General features: G+C 35.8%; 1 protein-coding gene across 2 annotated transcripts in view; it reads right to left on the minus strand.

Annotated features, from left to right (window-relative positions):
* Window positions 1–1,328: 1,328 nt before the first annotated feature.
* Window positions 1,329–24,883, minus strand: part of BRD1 (bromodomain containing 1) — a 53,253-nt gene continuing 29,698 nt past the window's right edge. The window contains exons 8-12 of one of the 2 annotated variants that reach the window (XM_010190539.1): window positions 12,037–12,172; window positions 10,592–10,719; window positions 5,673–5,782; window positions 3,704–3,858; window positions 1,329–3,244 (exon numbers count right to left, since the gene is read on the minus strand). In XM_010190539.1, the coding sequence (XP_010188841.1) occupies window positions 3,061–3,244; window positions 3,704–3,858; window positions 5,673–5,782; window positions 10,592–10,719; window positions 12,037–12,172 (713 nt within the window). In that variant the 3' untranslated portion in view covers window positions 1,329–3,060. The remainder of the gene's footprint in view (window positions 3,245–3,703; window positions 3,859–5,672; window positions 5,783–10,591; window positions 10,720–12,036; window positions 12,173–24,883) is intronic. The other variant, XM_010190538.1, reaches the window with a different exon arrangement.

The raw sequence follows: 24,883 nt of genomic DNA on the forward strand, positions 1-24,883 counted from the left end.
ACACTGAAGAGTTGACAAGTTTGAGAAATTATTTTAACCATTAACCCAATGTGAAGAGCCATTGGATGACACTTGACTTTGACATATGGTTAACAGCTACAACCACTGCTGCAATCTCCGCTGGGACAGCATCTGGAAGAAGTTCCTGGGAGTTTCCATCACACGCACAAGAGAAAAACAACATAACCTTTCATGCCATTTCATCAGAAGAATATGCAGTGTGGCTCATCAGGATGCTTTTAATCAGTGAAGTTTTCAGCACAGAATTCCCTTAAGTGCATGCAGACACCTGTAGGATCAAGGCAGCAAATTTACTTTCTTGAAGAACTGATGGAGCTGCCTTTGAAGATAAAACCCAGAAAATGAAACTTAGAAGTCTGAGCAAAATTCAAACTAAAGCCTACATGATTAAATTTGTTACAGAATAATCAAATTAATGCTCTGCTTTTGTTTCCAAAGGAGCTCTTTTTCCCCTCCTATATTGCTACCATGAGAAGCAGTTGAGAACTTGAATAATTTCACAACTGCGTGTATAGCTTGCCTTTTTAAAATAAACAAACAACAAACTGGAGCTTCATACTTTACGGATATGAAAATTCTTATCATACAAGTACAAAATTATCATATGCCTGCTCCTATTGTAACTGCAGTTTCAGCTTTCCAAGGTCCAATAGGTTAAAAAAACCAAAACAAAAGTGTCTCTGCTTGTCAGTGAGGCTGTGAATCATTTTCTAGCTAAACACACATAAAATTTGAGTATAGTTGGTGGAACAAGTCTGAAATACAATCTGATGCAGGCTGTTTGCTGAAGACTCTTAATAGTCAGTCCTAACAGATCACAAGTGGTTCTACTGTCTCAGTACTGCACAAATTAAACTCCATTCCCTTCAAAGATGAGCAGTTATATGGCAGATCCTACAATATCCTCCTAAGTCATTACACAGAAGTTCTATGTAAGGCAAAGAACAAAATTTTCATTTTCTTTTTCTACCTGATGCGGCTGTTGCTTCTATCACAGCAGCACACCTTAATGATGGTCCTCATAGGATACCTCCCGTGACTACTCTCCCTGAAAAGCTGTGTTTACTCTCAAGACTGAGAAATTGATTTGCTTGCTCAAACTTACCCAGCTAATCTTTGTAATTAACAGAGCCCATTATAGGCAACTGGTCTCAGCATAACTAGAATACCTACCATGCAGAGGGCTCAGTAGGGATGATACTGCATGCCACAGCAATAAAGCAATCAGGTTCTTGAACTAGTGCCTCTGTAACAGCTCAGTCATGGAGTAAGAAAATGGGCACTACAGTAAAATCTCAGGGGCTAAATTCAGGACAAAATTAACAGTTGAGAAAGAATTTTATTTCAAGCTTCTAAGGGGGTATTACAAACAATAGAGAATAAAAACATTAAAAACTATTTAAAAAGTAATTGTCCCTTTAAAATAAAGATTCAAGCAGGTTTAACAATGAAGTATGCTATTCAATGAAGTTTTTTAAAAAAAGACTTTAAAAGTATTGGTTTTGCTGCATTTGCTAATCCTTTATAAAAAAGCTGGGCATAAATATTTCGTGCATTCATATGCATTATTTGGTGTTTCATATTATATAACTTGGTACAGTATTTGAGATATCACTGCAAAAGAGTTCAAACACAGTGCATTTATAAATAATGGAGTCATTATAAATCACATTGCAAACATACTTTGCCATTTTCATTGTTACAAATTCAGTATCTCAGTGAAGGTAGGAAGAAAGTAGCTACAACAATCAATATCTTGACTTTATTTTTTTTCTTTTTAATATAAAAATGCAGTTCTGGAAACCCACCCTCCTTCTTCCCCCTGCCCAAACATAATGCTTTACTTCTTAAAAATAAAAATAAAGTACTAATTCTATATACATCACATGTACCATACAAAAATGTATCCAAAGTTTCTATTGCTACCAAAGTGTTCTAAATTAAAAGTTACATAAATCCCCTCATCGGAAACAAAAGATTACAAGTTACAAAAAAATCAAATTACACACAAACCATCAAGTTATTTTATACAATTTCCAATACATTTTTCTCCCAAAGCAAGTTGTCTTCTCATGTGCCTGTATAAAAATGCATATCAATATATTTGTCAATTTTATTTTTCATTATAAAGCAAATTAATACATTTTCTACAATAAATAAAACACAGGGAGGCACACATACCAACAAAATAAAATCAATGGGAGATAAATGGGATATGGTTTTGCAAGAAATAATGTGCTTGCAGGCTTTAAGCCAAGTTTGTTTAAAACCAAAACAATCTTAAAAGTTATTTTGGGCAACAATGGAGTGTTTTTGGTGATTTGCAAGTGATGTACATAGTATACTTTTTTCTTGATGTCTTTCTCACAAAGTACCCTCCAAAATAATGCAACTTCCTTTCTTAAAATACATATTTGTAATTGTAAATTTACATCAATCTTAAATATGTGGTACTTTGTGCAAAGAGCAACGATTTACACAAACATTCAGAAGTCTTTTTCAGAAGCTACAGACCAAGGAAGAAATGATACAAGCAGCACCATATTGTAAATGATTTAGGCAAACATATATTTGATGCCATTTTGATATTAGGCTTTAAGATTCACTAAACACCTTAAGCTGGAAGATGGTGCTTAGGTTACTTAACCTCAGAAAGAAAGAATTAAAAAAAAAAAAAGAAAAGCATGGAAACAAAAAACAACTCCCTCCCCAGAAAAATTATAAAAGGAATTAAAGAACTACTTCTAAAATCAGAATAAGTTAAGTGTTGAATATACATTTATGTACAATTATGAACACTATGAACAAGACATTTTGACAGGTTTAGTGGAAAATCCTCCAAACTACAGCACAATAAAATCATTAATCAATATGGCAATGGTGATTTAGAAGAATTGCTCAACTATTTCAAGTTTGCAGAACTCAGCCACTGAATCAACAATTAAGGGGTTGTATCTTCAATACATTCTTTTAGACAAAGAGGTTCGTTAGTAGAGTTCAAGTCTGTGTGGTATTTTTCATGCCTTGGTAGAATCTCTGTTAGTCAATATCACTGAAGTCACTGACTGGTTCTCCATGGACTCTACTCAGGTGATTCATAGCACGATCAAAAGCGATTCTTACTGCTTTTCGTATGCTTGAGTTACGACCTTCCATCATTTTTAACTTGTCTATGGTCTCATCTATTCCAAGGGGAACCATTTTGGACTTGGGAAGCCACTGCCTGTAAGAAAGGATAAAATAAGTATGTTAAATTTACAATTAAATCAAGAAGTTTGTCCAGAAATGTCAAATACACTTGAGCAGATTGGAGAAAAAACAAATGTCATTTGGAAAGCAATGATAAAGGCTGGTAAAGATTAATACTAAAGACAATTACCTTCAAAAAATCTGTTTAGCCAAAGAAGCCATTTTATCAGGTTAATAAATTAAACCAGCTTGTTTAGTAGTCTTTTGGTTTGATTTACAACTTATCTTATTTTGTTCCAAACTGACCACAAATAAGTATCTTTCAGTGATGATATGCCTTGGTCCAAGAATAGGCTCAAATATAAAATTCTAATATTACAGTTGATACTTCCACAGGAAAGACATCAATAGAATGATAATGTTTCAACTTTCTTTTAGACTAAAGGTATAGGGATTTAAGTCATGCATCGAACAATACATTTCAATAACATACCAACTTCTTTTATTGTCAAAAAATAGTACTAAGAACAGTTTCTCATCTGATTTGGTCTGCATTTGTTCTCCAATTTTCAGTACATCCAGAGGTGGCACTGGTATAGTAACACCGTTGTGATGGCCAGCAACACGAGGCATCTTAGGGTCAATAATCTATAAAAGAGAAGAAAAGACAGTTCCTAATTTTTAAAACTACATCTTTTATTATAAGGACGTACGACAAATAAAATTAATGGGAAAAGAATCATAAACTAAACAGCTGCTGCGTATAAATTGGCTTTCTGTTTCACACTTGCATAATTTCTTGACATCAGCTGAATAGGCAGGGTGGAGGCACAGTGGTAAATTTAACTGAAAAAAACTACCTCTAGAGCTTTTTTTCACCCGCATCAGTTCTTCTTAAAGTCACATTTGAATTTCAACTAGTACAACCTTGCAGAGTGACAAGCAGGTTCCAGAATGAAAAAGTTGAACCAGGATTTCTAAAAGCAAGTAGTCATAACTGGCCTTAAATTTCGGGTTTTGAACTTCAGATACTTTAGATACCACGCGTGTTAAGGTATACATTTCTGCTTCTACAACATACAAGCCCAACGCTCAAAATCTGAAGCAAAATTCCCCCTAAACAAGCAAAAAAAAAAAACCCAAACAGAAAAAAACAAATCAGAAGTCACTTTCAAATATCTTGCATCTCTAATTTATGACTCAACTTTCAGCAAAACATGTAGTTCCAGTCACCAATTCCTTCTAAACAAAGATTGGGGGAGGAAAGAAAACGCTGCTAACAATAAACTAACCAGGCTGATGGAAAAATTTCAAAGGCAGATCACAGCATTATCAAGTGCTCTGCTTCCACCAAAGAGGGGTTACATTACTCTGTGCCTGCCCCGCCCATCTCCTAACCCAACAAACTCCTGTTGTTTTACTAGCATCCACACTGGCACCTACCTTAATCCACAGTAAACTGATTATGGGAACCAAATCAAGAGAAAACTCACACTGTGGGGAGTTTGTAGAAAACAGGGGAAACACTTTCCTCTCTTGACTGAGGTTTAACTTCAGTCAACTCATCCCACTCTCAGAGCAACACCAGTGCTGACATAAAAGACCGGGCAGAAAAAGAGCCCTTTGGTCATGATCAGTTTAAATCTAACACAAAGTACAAACAACCTTCAACAGACAATCAAATAATCACATTTTCAGCATCTGACCTAAGAGTGCTTGAGTCCATCCCCCCCACCCCCCTGCCCCCGCTGAGGGCACTTGAGTTTAAGTGCTCTGATTCTCACCTCCACAGGTTTTAACCTGACACTGTATGATTACATTTCCTGATCTCCCCAGAACATACATATTAAAAGAGTCACAATTGTCCAGCCTATTACATAAATCAAGCCACAGTGTATGAAATGTTTCTATAATGCCAAATGCCTGAAGGCAAACACTTTATCAACGTTGTCTCTGCAAGCTTTAATTTAAGTAGAACTGTGTGTACTTCTCCTATAATAACATGGGCACAGCAGCTTTAAGTTTCCAATACATCACTCACAAGTGGATACAATAATTCAATTTATTCTGACTCTACAACTTTTTTTGTTCCTTTAACGAACCACAGAATCAGAGTATTTTCATACTTATTTTGCAGCAGAAGACATTTTCAGTTCCAACACTGACAAGATGTCTGTCAAATGTTTAAAGATCAGCTGAATAAGCAATACTATATACTGAAGAAACAATGACTACTGAGACAGGTACTAGACATTTCAAAAGATGGGTAAGGTAGTAGAGATTATTGACTTAACACCTGATATAGCAATAATTTTACAATCTGGATGCATGGTAAAGAAGGCAGAATAATCCACCTTTATTTAATATGAATAGGAATTTATCAGTTACCTTAGGTTTACACACCAATATTCTCAGGCCAGAAGCAGTATCACTAGTGTACTGATGGGAAGCTGTGTACTTACCAGAGCTGGGTAAGAGGGATATCCACTGCATTTGGCCCATACTACTTTTAGAGGCTCAAGAACAGATGTTGCAGCATCAGTTGAAATCCACATACTGCTATGCCCAACTTCTAAGAATAATAATTAAGTATAAAATTAGTATGTTAAAGAATGAAAACTCAGGCAAATGTTCTGCATTTCTACCCTTCATCAATATCTCATGATTAGAGTCCAAATACCAATTTCACCTTTCACGCACACTGCAATAAAAAGCAGGTAATACTCATAACAGCTCTTTAAATGATACTAGTACTTTAATCCAAGACTACAGATAAAAACAAGTTTTAAACACCTCTAGAAACAACGTATCTTAGAATACCTTAATCCTCAGAAAGCGTTTGCCAAATTTTAATAAATCTTTCCCTTTGAAAAGGCTTAAAAGAAAACATAAAATTATCATACTCCAAATAAGCAGCTTCTCTTGAAACTATGACAATCCTGTCAAAGAGGTGATGGTATTGAAGATGTAAGTTTTATAGATGTTTCCAAAGTGTTGGATATAACATAGTAGGATCAGCACCTGACAACTTACAATGCTTGTCCAGTGTACTTTTCTATTCTTATGCATAAATTCTAATTTGCATTTTAATCTCTATTTATTTATTTATTTATCTACTACTCAGCCCTCCTGTTCTCTCTGCCTAGTCCTCCCTGCAGTAAATTTCAAAAAGACCAACAGGGTTCAAGGAAACAACTGCAATAGTGGTGGTTTTTTTTCCTTCTCCGGAGGCAGCATAACAGAAAACTGAGTTTATGTTACTGCTCGCTTCTACCAGAATCCTCCGTTTTCTTCCCTGTCGTTCACCACTGGATGGAAACATGAGAGAGGTTTGAGCTGTTCAGTCAACCAGAACTGCAATTGGCCCCCCAGACACACCAGGATACGGTCAAGAGACTGGGCAGAAGACAGTGCATTATCCCCTCAAGATGGAACTGGGTGTGGGAAAAGTAGGAAGAAAGGTAATGGAAGTTCACAAGCTGTAAAGATGAGGAGGCACTTCTTGTACAGGGAAACTTGGCACCAAAATACAGTTCAGAAGTTGTAGATGCACTTTATTTTAGCAGTAAGAAAATACTTGATAGAAGTAGCTCTCTACTTGCCAAAATTCCTCAATTCTTCTCAAACTGCTGCCCTTTAAATGCTTATTTACATGTGGCTTGTAGATGTATGTACCACCTCAACATCACAAAAAGCACTCAGGGGAAAAAAGTGGCTTCCAACCTCTTAAGAGTAGTGAACACCTTAAGCATTTTTACCTTGCTGTTACAAAACATAATTTTAAAAAAGAGGTCATTCTCCACAATGTATTCTAGGTCAGTTTACAGCCATTCATTCAATTATAATTCATTATTCATCTATAATGGTATCAGCATTTCAAGAAAATATTTTATTGGGAAGTCCAGAGATTCACAATTATGTGACATCAGTTATCAAAATGCAATACGAAGACTTTACATGTTTTTGAAGCTAAAAGCTGTTACAGGTTCTACCATAGGCGTGGGTAACACGGGAGAAAGAGAAATGCAATTTTCCCTGTATGTTTAAGAACTCAAAGACGTCTCTTAAAGAAAACAGGGACCTTTGCCATCAAATTTAGCAAGCTTTACATAGAAGATCTTTAATGAGTAGATTCCATTACACAAAACCATGAAAACAATTTAAGTCTTATTTACACTATTTATTACTAAACTACATAACCTTGGGAAAAAAGTTACTGAATTTATTTACTGGTTTATTTATTTGTTCCTTTCAGTATATTTTTAGAGAGCCATAATATTATTATTCAGATTTATAAATATATAATACACACAAATATAATATATACAAGCATTCTTACACTTCTGAGAGTATAGATGAATACATAACATACTGGATATTATGGAAAGATATGTTAAATCCAGATAAACCATTTTGGTAGTATCTCAAAATTAAACAATCAGAGCAATTGCTAACTCAACAGAAAAAGCAATTTGGGCAACTTCTTTACTTCTCTCTCTATTAATAACAGTACGTTAAGTACTCACATGTCAGTTATGAAGAGTTATGAAGGTTTAGATTAATGTCTTTCATACACAGACTATTTTGAAAAATATGTATAGAACTGTATCAGGTACGTAAAAACAGTTCAAGTCCTCTTCCTCAGGGCAGTTAACAAAAGAAGAAAACTATATTATTGTCAGCTGCAGAAATGATACGAAACAAAGAAAAATATATTTTAACGCTGAGTAGAAGCTCATACACAATCTGACAGGATGTGTGCAGACAGATTCCCTCAGGGACTTGTTGGGTGTATACACACTAGGGAAGAGTCTTAGAATTTTACCTAGTCAGAACTGATTCCATGCGGTGACAGGGGGTTAACAGAGTAGCACATGGTTAGCAGTGGTGGTTAGTAGTTTTCTTTTACAACATAAAAACCCCTTTATTCCCTCAAGCTATGAGAAACAATGTATTTAAGTTAGGAGTCAGGACAATGTACTGTTTAAAGATTTTAAATAACAGTACTCTTGCTAGCTGAAAACCAACAGTAACAAAATACCACAAACCAGACTTTAGATTCTACATAGTTTAGGGTAGGGATAAGAATGTCTCATACTTTTTCTCCCCTTACAGACTTCTACTTTTTACAGTATTTTTAAAACAACCAGTGGCTTTTTCACTAGCATTCTCATAATAAAGTCAGTATGTTTATTTTTTTGTGGGAAGTTGACCAGAACACCCATCAGGTGCCAGGATCACAATCCTCAAAACTTCACAGCATTTCTGTCTTCAAAACAAGAACTAAGAACTACAAACCCAGTATCTGCATAACTTTCAGCAAGGAATGTAAACTCTTCATAGGCCAATTTTATCTTAAATCAGAAGCTTGAGCCACAAACAGGAATGTCTATTTTACTGAAAAATGACCAGATTAACAGTGCACAGTGCTGTTTCTTACTTTCTTCCTTTTTTAATTACATATAATAAACAGTGGTTTTTAACACCTAAATTTGCAGACAAAGCCACTGACACTGAGAGTATTTAAGCTCCAAAACTACTGCCACTCAAGAGGTAGCCATGCTATCAGCAGCATAGATTGTTCATTCTTCAGCACAAATGATAAACTGAGACTCTGCTTTTACTGTGTAACTTGTGGCTGGACAAAGGGTTCTCTCTGCTGTCAATGTTACCTGTTGAAATTAAGATCATGCAGAGGGGAAAGCTACTTGAGTCAAATGCAGCAAAATACTCCTCTACAACCTGTTCCTCACTCTCTCTTGCTTACCAGTCTGATGTGACTGAAGGAGAGATAGCATCTAGACACTGCTGGGAAAAATACTGTCACTTAAGATTTACTGAGGGGAAAACAAAAATCTGAGAAGAAGGTGGAGCAACTGACTGGACAAAGATGAGGACACAGAATTGAAAACTAGCACAAAAAGCAGATGAGAAACTTGGATGAGGGAACAAGGAATAGCCGGGCAAAAGGACTGAGCAAGGCTCAGAAAGGAACAGGCAGAAGAACACACTGCCACTTCAGTGCAGCAACTTCCTGACCCTATAAAGGAATTCAAGGCCTATAAACCTCAGCACATTTCTGTATACTACTATATGAATATATATTATGCTATTAATGAATATGTATCAATAAAATCTTCGTATTTCAATACAATGTGTTTTTCCCTAATCATCTTAATGTGTCCAGTACACTGAGCTGCCCTAAAGCATGCCTCAGTCTCACAAGTCAAAAATGCTGAATGCAGCAGCAGTATTATGGAAAACAGCATGCCCTAACTTGTACACTTGGCTTTGTGATTTCAATAGCACTCTTGTAACGTTGTCTGCATTCAGTGCATAGTTCAGTGTGTGCATTACAACGATTACATCAATTAATCAATGCAAAACTGCATCCCACCATAACTGCAGCATTACAACGTATCATACCATAGGTTCTGATACAGCATCTTGTAAATAGAAACAATAAATCCCCTGGACCTAAAGAAAGCATAACTTTAAGTACTGTGTTTGTTTCTAAAGCATATATACTCTGTTAAACAAAACTGTCTGAGACATTTTGCCAAGAATGAACAGCTCTTTTTTTTAGTTTCTTTGCAAGATCTTCGAGAAAGAAAAACAAAACTCATCAAATGGGGAGGAAAGAACAGACTAAGGCAATCAAAGAGTCAGATAAAAGCACTAGAAAGTCATGAAAAAGAACTGGACAAGGAACACCCAGGATGAGGGGGCGAAGAGCTGTAAGGTCAGAAACTGAAGACAGGCCTGCTAGACACTGCAAGGCTGATGCTTAACTTCAGTGTGGGAGCACTGCATTACACAAACACAGCTCTACTTATGTAAGTGATGATATACTTAAATCTTGTAATACAAATAAAGTACTGAAACAGGTGGAAAACATATCACCAGAACATAGACCTTTCCCTAAATTTTGGTAAATAATCCTCTACATTCCTAGAAATTTCCATTTCTTTCCAATTTCAACTTTTTTCCTCAACGAAAGCAGACCATGTCTTACCCATTTGTCAGCACGTTTATGCAGAACAGTACATGAGGACTAAACCCTACACCAAAAAGCCCAACAAAATATTAACAGAACCATAAATCGTACTCCAGTCCAAGCTTTTGCTTGTATATTCAGAGCAGCCTGATCACTTTAAATACCACTTCTTAATCAAAAAAACAAAATCAGGCACTGTTCTTTTCTCTTCAAAGTCTTTAAAAAGTCAGAAGTAGAAACCAGTAGTTTCTGCAATGCTATCAACACCCCTTTCAGAACACATAGATGTCTTACAGCAGCAAAAGTAAAAATGTTAGAATCTGTCAAATAAATGGAAAAAACTATAGTTGTACAATATTATTAAGAATGAAATTATTTAGTTACCAGCTGCAATTCTTGCTGCTTTGGCATAGTTTCCATTTTCAATGCATGATATCAATTCACTTCGGTCTTCCAGTGTGTGTCTTCGAATAAGTGCTGGTTTACCTTTACCACACTTCGGTAAGCTGAAACTATGAAAGCATTAATATTAAAACCAATACTTGATAATTAACATTGTTCACTGCAAATCAAGACTGAAAAAATAATTAAAAATTCATCACTACGCAGCAAAATCAGAGCAACAAGCTTTAACAAATTTTATATAACAAACACAAACAACCACATAAAAGCTAAAGCCTCAGATTATTTTCATATTCATAACAGAATTGGCTGGTTATCAGCAAAAGACAAACAGTACGCAACTGCACCTCAGCTGCTGTACAGCTTATACATGCGCAAATGAGAGATATGCTGCTTTGTCTCCAGTGTTACAGTGGATACTGGCCAAACAGAAACACGATCCCTGTGCTCCAACAGTTCCACTACATAGGAAACACAATTATTTTCTCTTTCATTTTTAACTACAAATTAAAGTCGTTCAATTGTGGAATGTCTATACACAAAATGGGAAATTAGTTCTCTGCACACCTGAGTCTTCTCTAAGTGATCAAAGAATTCAAACAGCAATTATTCTGGATTGAGTCTTCAATAGTTACATTTAGAAGAAATGCAGTATTAAATTCTCTGTGTTTCTGAAGGTCCTTTTGACATGATTTGACATGAGTACATTAATATCGTTCCCTTAAACAGTTTAATACCAATCTTGAATACAGGAATTAAGTTTTTTTTCTTCTTCTTCTCCTTTTTTTATTTTTTAAAACAGCTTTACCCCATACTCTTGTATGCTCCATCCCCATAGGCAAGGGCTGGAGACAGCTACCTCTTACCCAGAAACTAGTGTGCATTTTAAGATGTGCACCATTGGTGATGGAGAAATATTTACCAATGGTGGCAGAGGTGACTATTCTAGCAGTCCTACCTTTTAACAACAGACTTCACAAAAAGAAGGTCAATAGTTGGTATAAGGGTACTACCATCACTGCAGTAAGTGGCCAGTAATCCAAATCACAGACTGATAATCTACAGCTTCACATCTACTGAGTTTACCTTCCCTGCTTTGGAAACTGCTTCTCTCCTCCCCTCACCAAAATAAAACACATCCATTTTTAAAACAAGATACTATACGCACAAATATGTGTATGTATCTATAAAGAGCAAAAGAAGCACAGTCAAGTATAAAGTGTAACTGCTTGGATCTGAAATAACCTAAAGTCAACAAAAGAATACCAGCAATCCTCAAAGGTGTCTCAGATTCAATGTACAACTGAGAAAATTGAAATGTATTTTTTTTTTCCCTAAAATTTATGCAATCCTCCATGGGGGTCACAAGCAGCATAGAAAACTGATATATCTGATCTCAAATTTGTATTTCAGATTTACAATTTTACCTTGAGTTACACAGAAGACTGTTACTAGACGAAATACTAGATTCTGATGCACAGCGGCGACGAGGTTCAACTTTCCTTCCTGGAGTATCATCTAACGCTCTCTCTTTACTTCCATCTCCAAAACCATTAGACAGACCTACAGCATAACACAAAAATAAACTGCATCAAACTGGAAACCACACTATTTTCAATAACAACTTTTTAAATTCATCTACTGTATCATTATTTTGCTATACATCAAGTATTATGATATGACAAGAAAGAATGAACGTGAGCATTAAGCAAATATTTCATTTCAAAACACAATGTTATAAACAGGAGGTCCCTGTAGTTCAGATTTTAAAGACAGGATGGAAATTTAGGTAACATAAAAGGCTAAGATTATAATATGGGAAATGTCCAAACAGAATATTAAACCAATCTCTGTATGTAATGCTTCCAACTATTAAGACAGGCTGCAGAAGCAGGGTAGAAAAAACAACAAAACAAAAATGTTACAAACCACGTAGTTTTACTAAGTCAATGTAAGATATTTGAATACGATGCTACAAATATAAGCCAATAAATACTAAAAATCCTTTTCAAATACTGGAAGTAAAGAATGGTAGGGATTTCCTCCAGATGCTATCTAATTCCTCCTGAAAGTCTTTCCATTTTTGTAAATTCAGACTGACATAATCATGTCTGTTTTCTGGGATCAACAATCAATAATAAGCACATTGCTATTTTTGACTATCCTTCCCCTGGCACAAGTTTATATATGTCCAATGGTATCATACTTTAATTTCATAATTGTAATGAAACTGTTACAGACAGCTTTTATATTACAAGCTACTGATTTGATGGTCTGCCACAAATCTCCCACTCCGGTTCTGCTAATTCACAAACTGTGTAGTTCTTAATAAGGCATTTCCATATTTAAAGAGACAAATGAAGAGGTTTATGATAGCACTCTGAAGACTTTCCCAAGGCAGAGGAAATTAGGACTAACAAAGAAACAATCCAACACAGATTCCAGAGTATCAACAGAAATGAACTGGCTAAAAACAACGGTACAAGCCTGCCATCAGCTACTGCAAGCTGTAGACTGCAAAGAAAATAAATCTTTTAATACAAACTCAATTCTGAGCACATTTACTTCCTTAGAATAAACTAAAGCTTTTACATAATGCATATGACCAGCATGCTTCTCATGACGCAAGAAAGAGCTATCCATTGCAGCCATCCTTTCATCAGTCTTAAAAGTCATCACAAGCTTTGTTCACTCAGACATAGTCAAATAAGGCTATATAACTTCATGTGCCTCTCCACAGAGCATTATGCTATAAGACAATTATGACAGAACTCCCTTTTTTAAGATCTAATTCTTACAGTTTCTTTGCTACAAAGACCTCTGCAAAGAAGGCTGACAACTAAGGAACTGGAGCGTAGCAAGTTACTTTCTATGATCCAGTCGTATTTTAAGGCATTTCCATACAGTGATTTAAGGGATTTCCTTTTCCATCCCTAGAAGGTCTTTCATTTGGATTATCAATACAATTTTAGATCTTTAAGAGAAAAAGGAGAATTTTTTCAATGGTCCTAAAGATTTACAGATTATGACAGTCATTTAGTTGACACTGTAGAACACACATTTAAGAGTGTCTAGTTTGTAACTCTCGTATTTGCCTTTGATTTCCTATAGAAGAAGTATGATAAAGGTAGCACTGTCTTCAGTGTTCAAGCACCCAACTACATGCTATTGATTAAGCTTGCTCTCACTCTCAGCACGTCAGTACCAATTGCTGGAGATGAAGTTCAGTACCAAACTATGCCGAAAGACTTGTCAAAGCAGAGTGTGCTTGATGAGAAAGCCTGAACCCTTCTATAAACTATCGCAATACACTTCACACAGTGTCTGAAATGAAAAGCTGAAAAAACATTCTGCAAAGATGAAAAGGACACCTCTTAGGTCTCTGCAAATAACTATTTTTTATTCTTAGATATCCTGCCAGACCTATTTTTCAAGTAAGGTGTAGAAACTGTTTTGTTTTCATCCTGCCACGAGCCAGAGATATATTACTGCAACAAGAAAAAGCACACCACCATGTACCAGTACAGGATGGGGGCTGACCTGCTGGAGAACAGCTCAGGGGAAAAGGACCTGGGAGTCCTGGTAGACAGCAGGCTGACCATGAGCCAGCAAGGTGCCCTCATGGCCAAGAAGGCCAATGGCATCCTGGGATGGATTAAGAAGAATGGCCAATAGGTCAAGAGAGGTTCTCCTTTCACTCTACTCTGCCCTGGTAAAGCCACAACTGGAATACTGTGTTCAGTTCTGGGCTCCCCAGTTCAAGAAGGACAAGGAACTATTGGAGAGAGCCCAGTGTAGAGTCACTAAGATGATGAGGGGACTGGAACACCTCCCACGTGAAGAAAGGCTGAGACTGCTACATCTGCTTAGTCTGGAAAAAAGGAGACTGAAGGGGGATCTCATTAATGCTTATGAGTATCTAAAGAGTGGGGGTCAGGAGGATGGGACTAGATTCTTTTCGGTTGTGCCCAGTGACAGGACAATGGTCAGTGGGCACAAGCAAAAACACAGGAGGTTCAACCTAAACATAAGAAAAAACTTCTTTACTGTGAGCATAACAGAGCACTGAACAGGCTGCCTGGAGAGGTTGTGGAGTCTCCTTCCCTGGAGACATTCAAAACCCACCTGGACGTGTTCCTGTGTGACCTAGTTTAGGTGATCCTGCTCTGGCAGGGGGTTGGACTGGATGATCTTCAGAGGTCCCTTCCAACCCCTACCATTCTGTGATGCTCACGTTATCATTCAGATAGATCAGCTATCAGCAAAACAAATTAGACCACAGAATAAATTCTTAAATTTAAGACAGAGCAAGTAAATACTGCTACAGGAACCAGAGCACAGTTCAGGTTCCCAATGGACTGAGAAAGTGAAAGCAAATACTTGTTTATTCTTGTAAGAGTATTTATAAAATATTTAACCATACGTATGTCAAGTATGACTTGGCAGCATATCTCTACATATACTGGTTCTGTATTATGTGTATCCAGGTCAAAAAAAAATTAGGGAGTAGCTTCACATTTTGATTGCTTCAATCAGTTTATGATTATACTGCCACCAAAAAGGACACTTTAGCACTCTCAGTCTCTTGCAATGGTTTCTTCTCTTCTTCGTCACCATGTCAGATCCAAGAAAATGGATCCAAGAAATGGATGGTCAGATCCCAGAAATACGGGGTCATGTGATGAACTGATTCTCAGCCATGCACTGGGCAAAGCAACCATGTGATTGCTGATGTTGAGGAACAAGGGAAGCAACAGAAGCATGCAACTATAGCAATGGTGACAGCCCTCTGCACTGGTAGTCCAGTTTTATACTAGTTTAAACATAACCTACATTTATGAGTCTAATGACACATTTGATTCACTAACGTAGGTTTGTAAGATTACAGTAAGCAAAGTTTTTTCAATCTGTAGAATGATCATTAACAGTGAAAAAAACCCCAACCTTTTTCTGAGAAATAAAGAATAATGAAGTGCAAACCAATTTAGAGCTTCTCTTCTTCTTTCTTGCAAAAGTAAGAAAAACAAAGAACATAGAGGCTATCAGGAGGAGCAATTTTCCTGAATATCAAGTCCCAAATGACATGAGCTTATGCAGTCCATAAGACTCAGTTTATATAGTCCACTTTTCAGAAATTATATGGAATAGGCATTATTTTAAGAGAGAAAGACCTCAAGACTTACTTTAAAACACACTCATATCTAGTCACAGATGCTGCAGTTCCCAAGTGACCTTGTTACTTGACAGAAAAATCCAAGCAATAAAAATCTAAGTGCTTTATGGTGTTACTGATACGCCAAAAATAAACAGATGCACTACATTTACATGCTGTAACAGGCAATTTGTTTTTTAGATCATTACAAAACTCTTTCTCCTATGAATTGAGTAACACTCCATCTTCTGTAGCTACTAGAATAAGTGAGATTAAAGAAGACTCCCATTTGCTTTAAGGAATTTGCATTTTATTTGCTGTAGCAATATTATTAATAAGGTCAAATAAAGAAAATTTATAGAAGAAATAACTCATCCTGCTTTTGTGGATTAGTAGCCTGGGTAAGCCTGCAACAAACCTATATGAGCCATTTACATATTGCAAAAGCTCAAGATTTTGTTAGATCAACAGAGTTTTCTATACAGTCATGGAAAGAAATGTTATTAGATCAGGTACTGAACTTCACACACATACCCCCTCACCAACACCCCTGCTTGAGAACAGTTATCTCCTCAAAAAAAATCCCAAACATGAAACCAAAACCTTTCATTAGTGGATGACTCCTTTTTATTTTCTCCTCTGTTCTTAAGTTTCTGAAAAAAGCAACCCAGTCTGAGGCAGAACTCAAAAAGGAATACACAAGTAGTGAAGTCTGCTATTAATCTTAAAATGCAGGATTACTGCCTTTTCCAATCTTCAGCTCCAGAATTTAATTCACATAGAAAAGTTTACTGCCATGTCAACCATGGCATATAACACAACCATTTTAGAAGTGAAGAAACACTAACAAACAACTGTAAACTAAGAAAAAAAAAGTAAGCCAAGATGATCAGCTTGGTATTTTTTCACAGGTTTCTCAATGTCCCAAAAATTTTATTTACCAGGGAAAGTTTCAATTTTTTTTCCACCAGTAGCAGTTTGTTCTTAAACTGCAATTAAAACTTGCACTGACTACCTACATCAACCAAGTTAGAATCTTGTTGCCCATACCACCTTAATAGAAGCAGAAAAAGGTAACTCCAGAAAGACAGCAGAAGTTCAGAAAAACTGACAGAGGAACAAAACTCAAAATCCATGAATGTACAAAACACTGCCACAGAAAACAGAATTGTGCATTTCAGATGAATTGCATCTTGCAGTTCTGCTGAAACTAAAATAAAGCAGAACTTGCATAAAAATATTCTAAAGCAATTACAACTTTATTATGCACAGCTTGATACAAAACCAAGCATATCCAAATATAAGATGGAGTCCTGTATTAAAACCACAGCTGAAGAGCTGAGAAATAATGAAATCCGTTAAATAATTTCAACCACTAAAGAAGTGGGAGCATTCAAAAAACAACTGTACGCACACCAGCACTAACATAACACTATTTAGGTTCATTTTTCCAAGTAAGGACTAATCAAGTCCTGACTTGTGCACTTACCCAGCACCAGTGATGTTAGTCCTCACTAAAATATTTAAAGAAAAATGTGTATTTTCTTAAAACTATATAAATGCACAAAACCAGGTAAAACATTTTTTACTATGCTTTACTTCTTCATGAAAGATTAGACTGGTTTTTGGGGAAGGGAAGAGGATGGAGATGGAACATTCTTAACTAATCTGCTCTCACAGAGCGTGCTCTGGGAATAAGAATGCTGGGACTGGCAAAAATCTGCGACCAATTTGTGTCACATATACTACAACATGTACAACTTTATAACTTACGGAAATGGGGCAATATATTGAATGAAGAGCATAGTTTCATATATGTCAAAGACTTCCTCCAACAGTGTTCATTTTTTTTTGTTTTAAGGATGGCTGGTGTCTCCAACATGATCCAAAATAATTACTTCAAATGTAATTGTCTTTCTGCGTTCCAAAATGATCACTTAATTGAATTCCATTCCATGTTGAGGATAACAGAAAATAATTAGGATCCAAAGAGATAAATACCCAGCATGATATTAGTTAATATGAGAACCTGGAAGACAGTGAAAAAGCCATTAAGTCTCTCTGAAAGGAAACAGAGCTTTCAAATAAATAAGCCATCCTTACAGCAGTGTCCAGAGACAGTAAGAATGATACAAGTGTTCCACGTATTCTAAAACTAATACTCAGCTAAAGTGTCAAAAGTGGTAAAGCTAGATTAAAAGTTTCACTTTGATTCAGTCCTCTTTCTTGAAAAAGAAAATACATCCAAGTCATCGAAAGCAAAGACTACAACCTCTGTGTGCATGATAACCATCAAGAATGTGGTTTTGAAATGTATCTAAAAATGCCTCCAGTAAGAGTAAGAAGGGTGATGACCCTAATTTAAGAGAATTTATATATAGAGGTATGTACAGACAGGATAAATGAATACTTTAAGGTAATAAATTATTGTATTCTTAAATATGCAAACCTTGAAAACAGGCATATTGCAGCAATTGGAACCACAAAGTTTTTAAAAAGTGAACCTCAGAGTAACTCTTAAATTACTTCTTCCAACAGTACATTGTGGAGTGCACTAAGAATATTAGAAACAATCCTTTTCAGAATACATGGATGACTCTCTGAGCATGTCAAAGTCTACAGTTCTTAAAACAGTCTTCAGTACGCTGACAAAATGGGAGCCAGTTACTCATAAAGATGATCAAGTTTGGCATGAAGAGTCCCCTTGGAAATAAAGCTTTTAAAACTTGCTTAAAATTTGGTCATGGCCAAAGATAGCAAAGAAAGCTCAGTGTGAAACCATGACATGGCACCTACGTACGAAACAGCAGCAAGCTTTCAAGATCCTAAACAGAAAAATTTAATCTTTGTTGTTTTAAGTAACACATAACGAATACAGTTTGGTGTCTTACCAAATAGTCAAAAGTTTGATCTGTTTCAAAAGAACACTTAAGAATTCATCCTGTAACTACTAATTTTCTTCCAAATCTGGGAATAAGAAGTGTCTCTGGCTAATCAGATGAAAGTCTATTAAAACAGCTCAACTGGAATTGCACAACAGAAAGAAAAATGAATCAACATTTAATAACTACAGCTCCACAAGATAGGGATTGTCTGTTGCCCTGTGCACTACAACAATAGGATCACTGTACTGCAGGATGACTGTTCAAAATATTTTCAAATACACAAGTGGGAGGCAACACTAGTGGAGGAGTTTAGAAACGTTTCAGAAATAAACCGAAAGAAACAAAGAGCATACAAGCAGAAACGTTTCTCAAAAGAAACCCTGAAACATTTTACAACTTCCTGTGTAACCTCATCTAGGTGTTCTTGCTCCGGCAGGGGGATTGGACTAGATGATCTTTTGGGGTCTCTTCCAATCCCTAACGTTCTGTGATTCTAGAGAGTATCAGCTGTTCCAGTGATAGAGAAGACTGATGACAGTAGTAGTAAAGTAGAAAATGCCATTAAAAACTGCAAGCAGAAAACGTGAAGAATTTAAAATTAACTTTCCAAACCGAATTCTTTAGAAAGCTCTAGTTTATATGATTTATGACATGCGAAACATATACAGACTATTGTAAAAAATACAAGATTTAAGTGCTTGAATCACACACAGATCAATGGTATGTCATTCAGGATTCAAGGAAAATCATGACTATCAAAAGTCAGTAATATTTAGGACAGTGTACTTCTAATTATCTTGGCAAAGACTAGTTATGAGGATTTAAGATCAGAATCTTTTTTCCAAGCTTTTCTTCTTAATTACACAGTAAGCACAAACAGTAAAGATAATTTAGAAAAAATACCTTCTTACACATTTTCTATCTGAAGATTTTCATTTTATCACCTACCAAATCCTGATATAAATTAAAAGAAAACTCAAAGAGTTATTAAAAACTTAAATCAATAAAGATTATTTTTGTTATCAACTTATATAATGAAATAGCATTATAATTATCTGTCAATACATTGCATCACAAACCTAGTGCTCAGCAGTCTTTCAGAGCAGCCCAGCAGGTTATTCCACTTCCTAAATGGAACTAAGTTCTTCTTCTTAAATTACTATCTAAAAGATTTTACACAGAGCTTTTACTAATGTTTTTTTTTCTTCTTCTTTGAAAATAAATGTTTCCCTGTAACTGTGAGAACACAGTTGCTGGGCATGGTATTCAGAGAATAAGAAACAGACAGGTGAACTTCAGAGCTCTCTTATGTACGCATGTCCAGCAATCCTACTCTATTAAAAAGGAAACAAGTAATTTACCATTTATTTCCTCTTTACAGCTATTTAGAAAAATTGGTGCTTAATTTGTGCCTCATTCTTGGACCGGTAATAGTACCTGAAATTGAAGTTCTCACATGAAAGATGAAGGCAGAAATGTTTACCAGAGATCTGCCAGTCCTGAGATGAAACACAGAACACCATATTAAACTGCAAGTCCTTGATTTAGCCAGTTACTTCATTAAGTTACACAGCTGCATTTCTGGATCTCATTTTCCAGGCCTTTTGTACCTTGAGACGTATTTTACACACAGGGAGATGAAAACTTCAAGTGATTCAGTATAAAAGATCGAGTGCATACTAAAGGCATGGAGCAGCCTCCTTCCATGACAGCTTGCACTGTACTTGAGGGAGTGCATGTTCTGAATCCTTTTACAGACAGTAACACCCCACTACAAATTTATCCAGCCCAGCAAAAATTTAACAGTGCTTGCAATTGTAAGACTGTCTTCCTGACTTCAACAAAAGGAGATGCAAACACAAATCAAGACGTTTCACTGCTCATGTAGTCAACCTGACAGTGCTTGAAGTATCAAGTGAAGATAATCAAGGGCTATAAAACGCCAACCCAGTTTGCTGTTTTTAGACAGCACTGAACAGAAAGAGTCTGACTTACATATTCACATTTTAATATCTATTCAGATGAATCTATAGTACATTTTTTCCCCTCAGACCTAAAACATTTTTATCTTCCACAAAACAAAATATTTTTACAGAACTCAGGAGTACTTAGCCATTATCAGCCAAAGGTTAGCTCTCAACATCCACTTTCATCTCCATTTTTTTCCAATGACATGTTGTTAGAAAGTGATTTCTGAGTGACAGCTGTATTATTATAGCTTTGGAGGAAGGAATAAAGGGAAAAGTAAAGGAAGAAAAAAGAGGAAAAAGGGAGGAGAGAAAGGAAAATGAAAGTGGGTGGAGCATTACTGTGTTAGGGTAACATGGCTCCACAAAGCTGAAGTGACAGCCTGAGCAATGAACACTGTTTTGGTATGAGAAAAGGGCAATTTTGTTCAAAGTATTTTACCTATTGTTGAGTAATACATGTTTCTTTGTGGGATAATTCATGTGTACACGTTCTCTATGCACACTGAGGTAACTATGTCTGGGTACTACAATGGGAAACACAGAATAGAGCTATCAATTAAAAATGTCCCAAAATACTAGACTGCATGTATGATACAGTAAAAGAGTACATACTACCATAACTACTCTTTATGGAGGACCTCCCTCTATGCATGTAACTCCATAATCTATTCCCATCTAGAGGGAAAAAATGGGGAAAGAAAGAAAAAAAAAAAAGAGAGAACACAAACCTCTTCTGAGACACATTCATCCTGCAGCCAATCATACTGAGGGAACTGTCTCCCTCTCTCTCCACTCAGAGTGTACTGAGTGAGCCCTAAGTCATGTATTTCTGACTTCCAGGTTCAGTGCTTAAAGTTAGTGTTGGAGTCATAGGATTCATTTTTATGATTACCCATCTCTTAAATCAGACCTGTAGGTGAGTATGTGCGGGTTGGACTAGATGACCTTTCAAAAATCCCTTCCAACCCGAACTATTCTATAATTCTATGATGTTCCAAACAGGTCAAATCTAACAGTCAACTCTGGATCAACTCTGGTACCTTACACACCTGATATAAAAGGGACTTCATGATATCTAAGTCTGTGAATTTGAAGGTCATCTATACTCAAACATAACACCACGGCAAGGGTGTTCTGAAATTAAAGGCACAGTGTGGATCTCCAAATTCTCTATTTTTAAATACTTTGAATAAATCCCACAGTTCTGTTTACCATCTGCACCACACAGAAAAATTAAGTGTTAAATGCCACAGATGAAGCATATAGGGGACTAAGACATTTTATTTTTTTAGAAAGCTAAACCTGGGCCAAGAAATGAGCTAAGCATTCAAAAAAAAATGAAATGCCAGAACAAAGTAAAAGGCTCCACAATTCCTACAGCATCAACAAAAACAGAGAGGGATCTAGAAATATTTTCTTATTATTACAAAAGTTTCAGTCATGCTAATCTTAGTAAACACAGGAATTTTCAGCTGGTTGCTAACAGTTAAAATTTAAAAAAAAAACCAAAAGATAGTACTTTAAAATAAATTAACAGGTTTAAGACCCAAGAAAAAAAGTCTGAAATACTGATATATATTATATGTCTGCACACACTTCTCAAGACTTAAAAAAAGGACAAAACACCCATTTATTGAGTTGTTCATCAAGCCCCATCGTTCTTGACTATGTTGCTCAAAGTTCCCTGTATTCTAATAATACAAGTCAAGAAATAAGCAAAGGACTTTTAATGGTGAGGAAGCTAATACTGTGGTTCTTGTAATTTTGGTAGTGTTCTAGTCAAACTTCACATACTCGGCCTCTTCATTACTTATGGGCTGTTGTGCAGCCTGACTTTTTTTATCCTGGCAACTCAGGAGTCGAGCTCCTGTAGTCCCTGTGTCTCTATACTGACAAATTTAACAAGCCAAGGGTATTTCCTTTGAGGCCTTCACAATTTTCAATGCTTTGTTTGTCTGCATGTGCACCTTAAAATGTTTTATGTTCTGAAAGTTTCTGAAGGCAGGCAGCTGAAGCTTTTGGACGTCCCTAAGTGCTAAACTAACTAAATTTCTCATTAGATTTTACAGGAGTCATTATGCATCTAAAGAAAACAAAACCAAAGCAAAGAGTAGTTTTAATTCAAAGTATAAGAACTCTGGATCTCTCAGCAGATTTAGCCAAATTACTGCATTTTACTTACAAATACACGTGCACACTATCATTCCTGTCTATGTTAACCAGATGAGTAATTATGCTAATTTGATTTTTCACTGAGCAACCTCCAGTTTATACAGAGAATATGTTATATCCTTAGATATGCATGTTTTCCTTTAATTTCTTCAACTTAGAGAATGTTAATTGAATGCTACACATATGAAGTGAGTTTTAATCAAATTGGTTTACACTCTTGAAAGCCAAAAATTTATTAGAAATCAAATACCAAAGAATCCGAAAAATAATCTGTGTTCCATTTTACTCCAGATATACTTGTCCTTATCACACCAAATAAAATTCAAAGTGGTCATCACTTTTTGTGATGTATGTTTGTTGTATATTGACATCTGCATGCAAAGTATATATCAAGATATGACAAATTCTCCCGCCTCTCAAAATCCCTGTGCTTTTTACTGTGTTAAACACTAATTCAGTGATCCATGTTGCAAATATTTGTTTACATCTGTTTCAGTTCCTTGAGAAAATCTGTGTAGCTGGAAGCAAGAATACTAAGTAAACAATATGTTTCACTGAAAAACTATTACTGCTATCTAGCCAAGGAATAATAGAAAATCAACACACTGCACTATAATAATCACTATTTTCAATCCTAATTTGATAATAAATTAAAGATATTAGTTTAGGATAATATATTTTAAATACTTAAGTTTCTAATTAAAACAGAGGGTACCAACACAGTAACTGCGAATTACTATCCTAATTCATGAAAGCTTAGAGGTGACTGATAAAACCAAGAACAATATGAAAGTTTAATCTGAACATAACCTAGCATTTTACAATGCTCAAAAGGTATCTCAAAACAGTTATGTGTTCCAGGAGTTTATCTTACTTATACACAACTGATAGAGGCAAATTTTTAAATGGTTGGTAAAATCTACCTTCTATCCATTCATCAACTTAGTTTTTCTCAGATGTAATAATTGCACCAACTAATTTCCTCATGAAAAGGATTAATCTTTGTAACAAAAGAGCAAGGTAAGTATACAACGGGTATTTTGAAAAGGTCACTGAACTTGTCAGAGTTAAGATCTGACACGTCTGAACTTCAAGAATTGTACATCAATCTGCGATGTGACCAGAATTTTATAAGTAAAAACAACCTATCTTCTTGAAATTGCTGGATACCATGTGAAGCAAAACAAGGACACATCAAGTACATATAGGAAATTTTTAAACACATCTCTCCACTATGCAGTTGTCAGTTTCCACATAGTAACCATGGAGAAAAATGTGCTATCTGTGTTAAGTGATAACTTCCCAGTAGAACACAATGAAATTGAAATTTAAGGTTGCATTTTATACTATTCTTTCATATTTTTAAAACGAAGATTCACATATAAAGGGAGGTCAGAGCATTAAGGTGAACTGCTTTCAGTCTTTGAAAGTTAAGTCATGTTGTGCAGTAGTCCCCCATTTCTGAAAAAAGGTAACATTTCAGTAATTATTTTTGTACATGAAAATCAACAACACCCTGGATACCATACTTACAAAGCAGTGTGCGACCATATCCTGTATGTGTCTTTCTTGAAACTAACTGGCAAGCACACCAGCCTCAAATGCAATTCTAGAGTATAGTAAAAGTCAGTCTATGAGAATAATGAAACATCAGACAAAGTAGGTGTGGTTTTACTTAACTAGGTAAGCTTTAGTCTTCCTTTGAACTTCTTCATATAAGAATACATGAGAGTGACATGAAAGGGGGAAACACTGAGGAGACAGAGTAAGGTGAGAGAGAAAACAACATGGCATCCTTAAGTAACGGCAAAAAACACACATTGGTTATGAATAGGTAAGGAAAAAAACAATGTAACAGTGCAGCTCTCAACAATTTAAAACATTTCAAAGCTTTGTATAGTAAGCAAAGTCCTTTTTAATTATTTTTTTCCTCTATCCACTAGAACTGAGGATATTTAACATTCATATCAGTCAAAGAAAACTGTGCAATAATAATTCATTTTCAACTCCACTGATTACTCATGAAGTTGTTAACTCACAATAAAGCATGTAAGAAGCCTGAAGCAGACCTTTTATATCAGGTATGCTTTGTAGG

This window comes from Mesitornis unicolor, unplaced genomic scaffold, assembly GCF_000695765.1.
Source record: "Mesitornis unicolor isolate BGI_N332 unplaced genomic scaffold, ASM69576v1 scaffold23478, whole genome shotgun sequence".
Lineage (NCBI taxonomy): Eukaryota > Metazoa > Chordata > Aves > Mesitornithiformes > Mesitornithidae > Mesitornis > Mesitornis unicolor.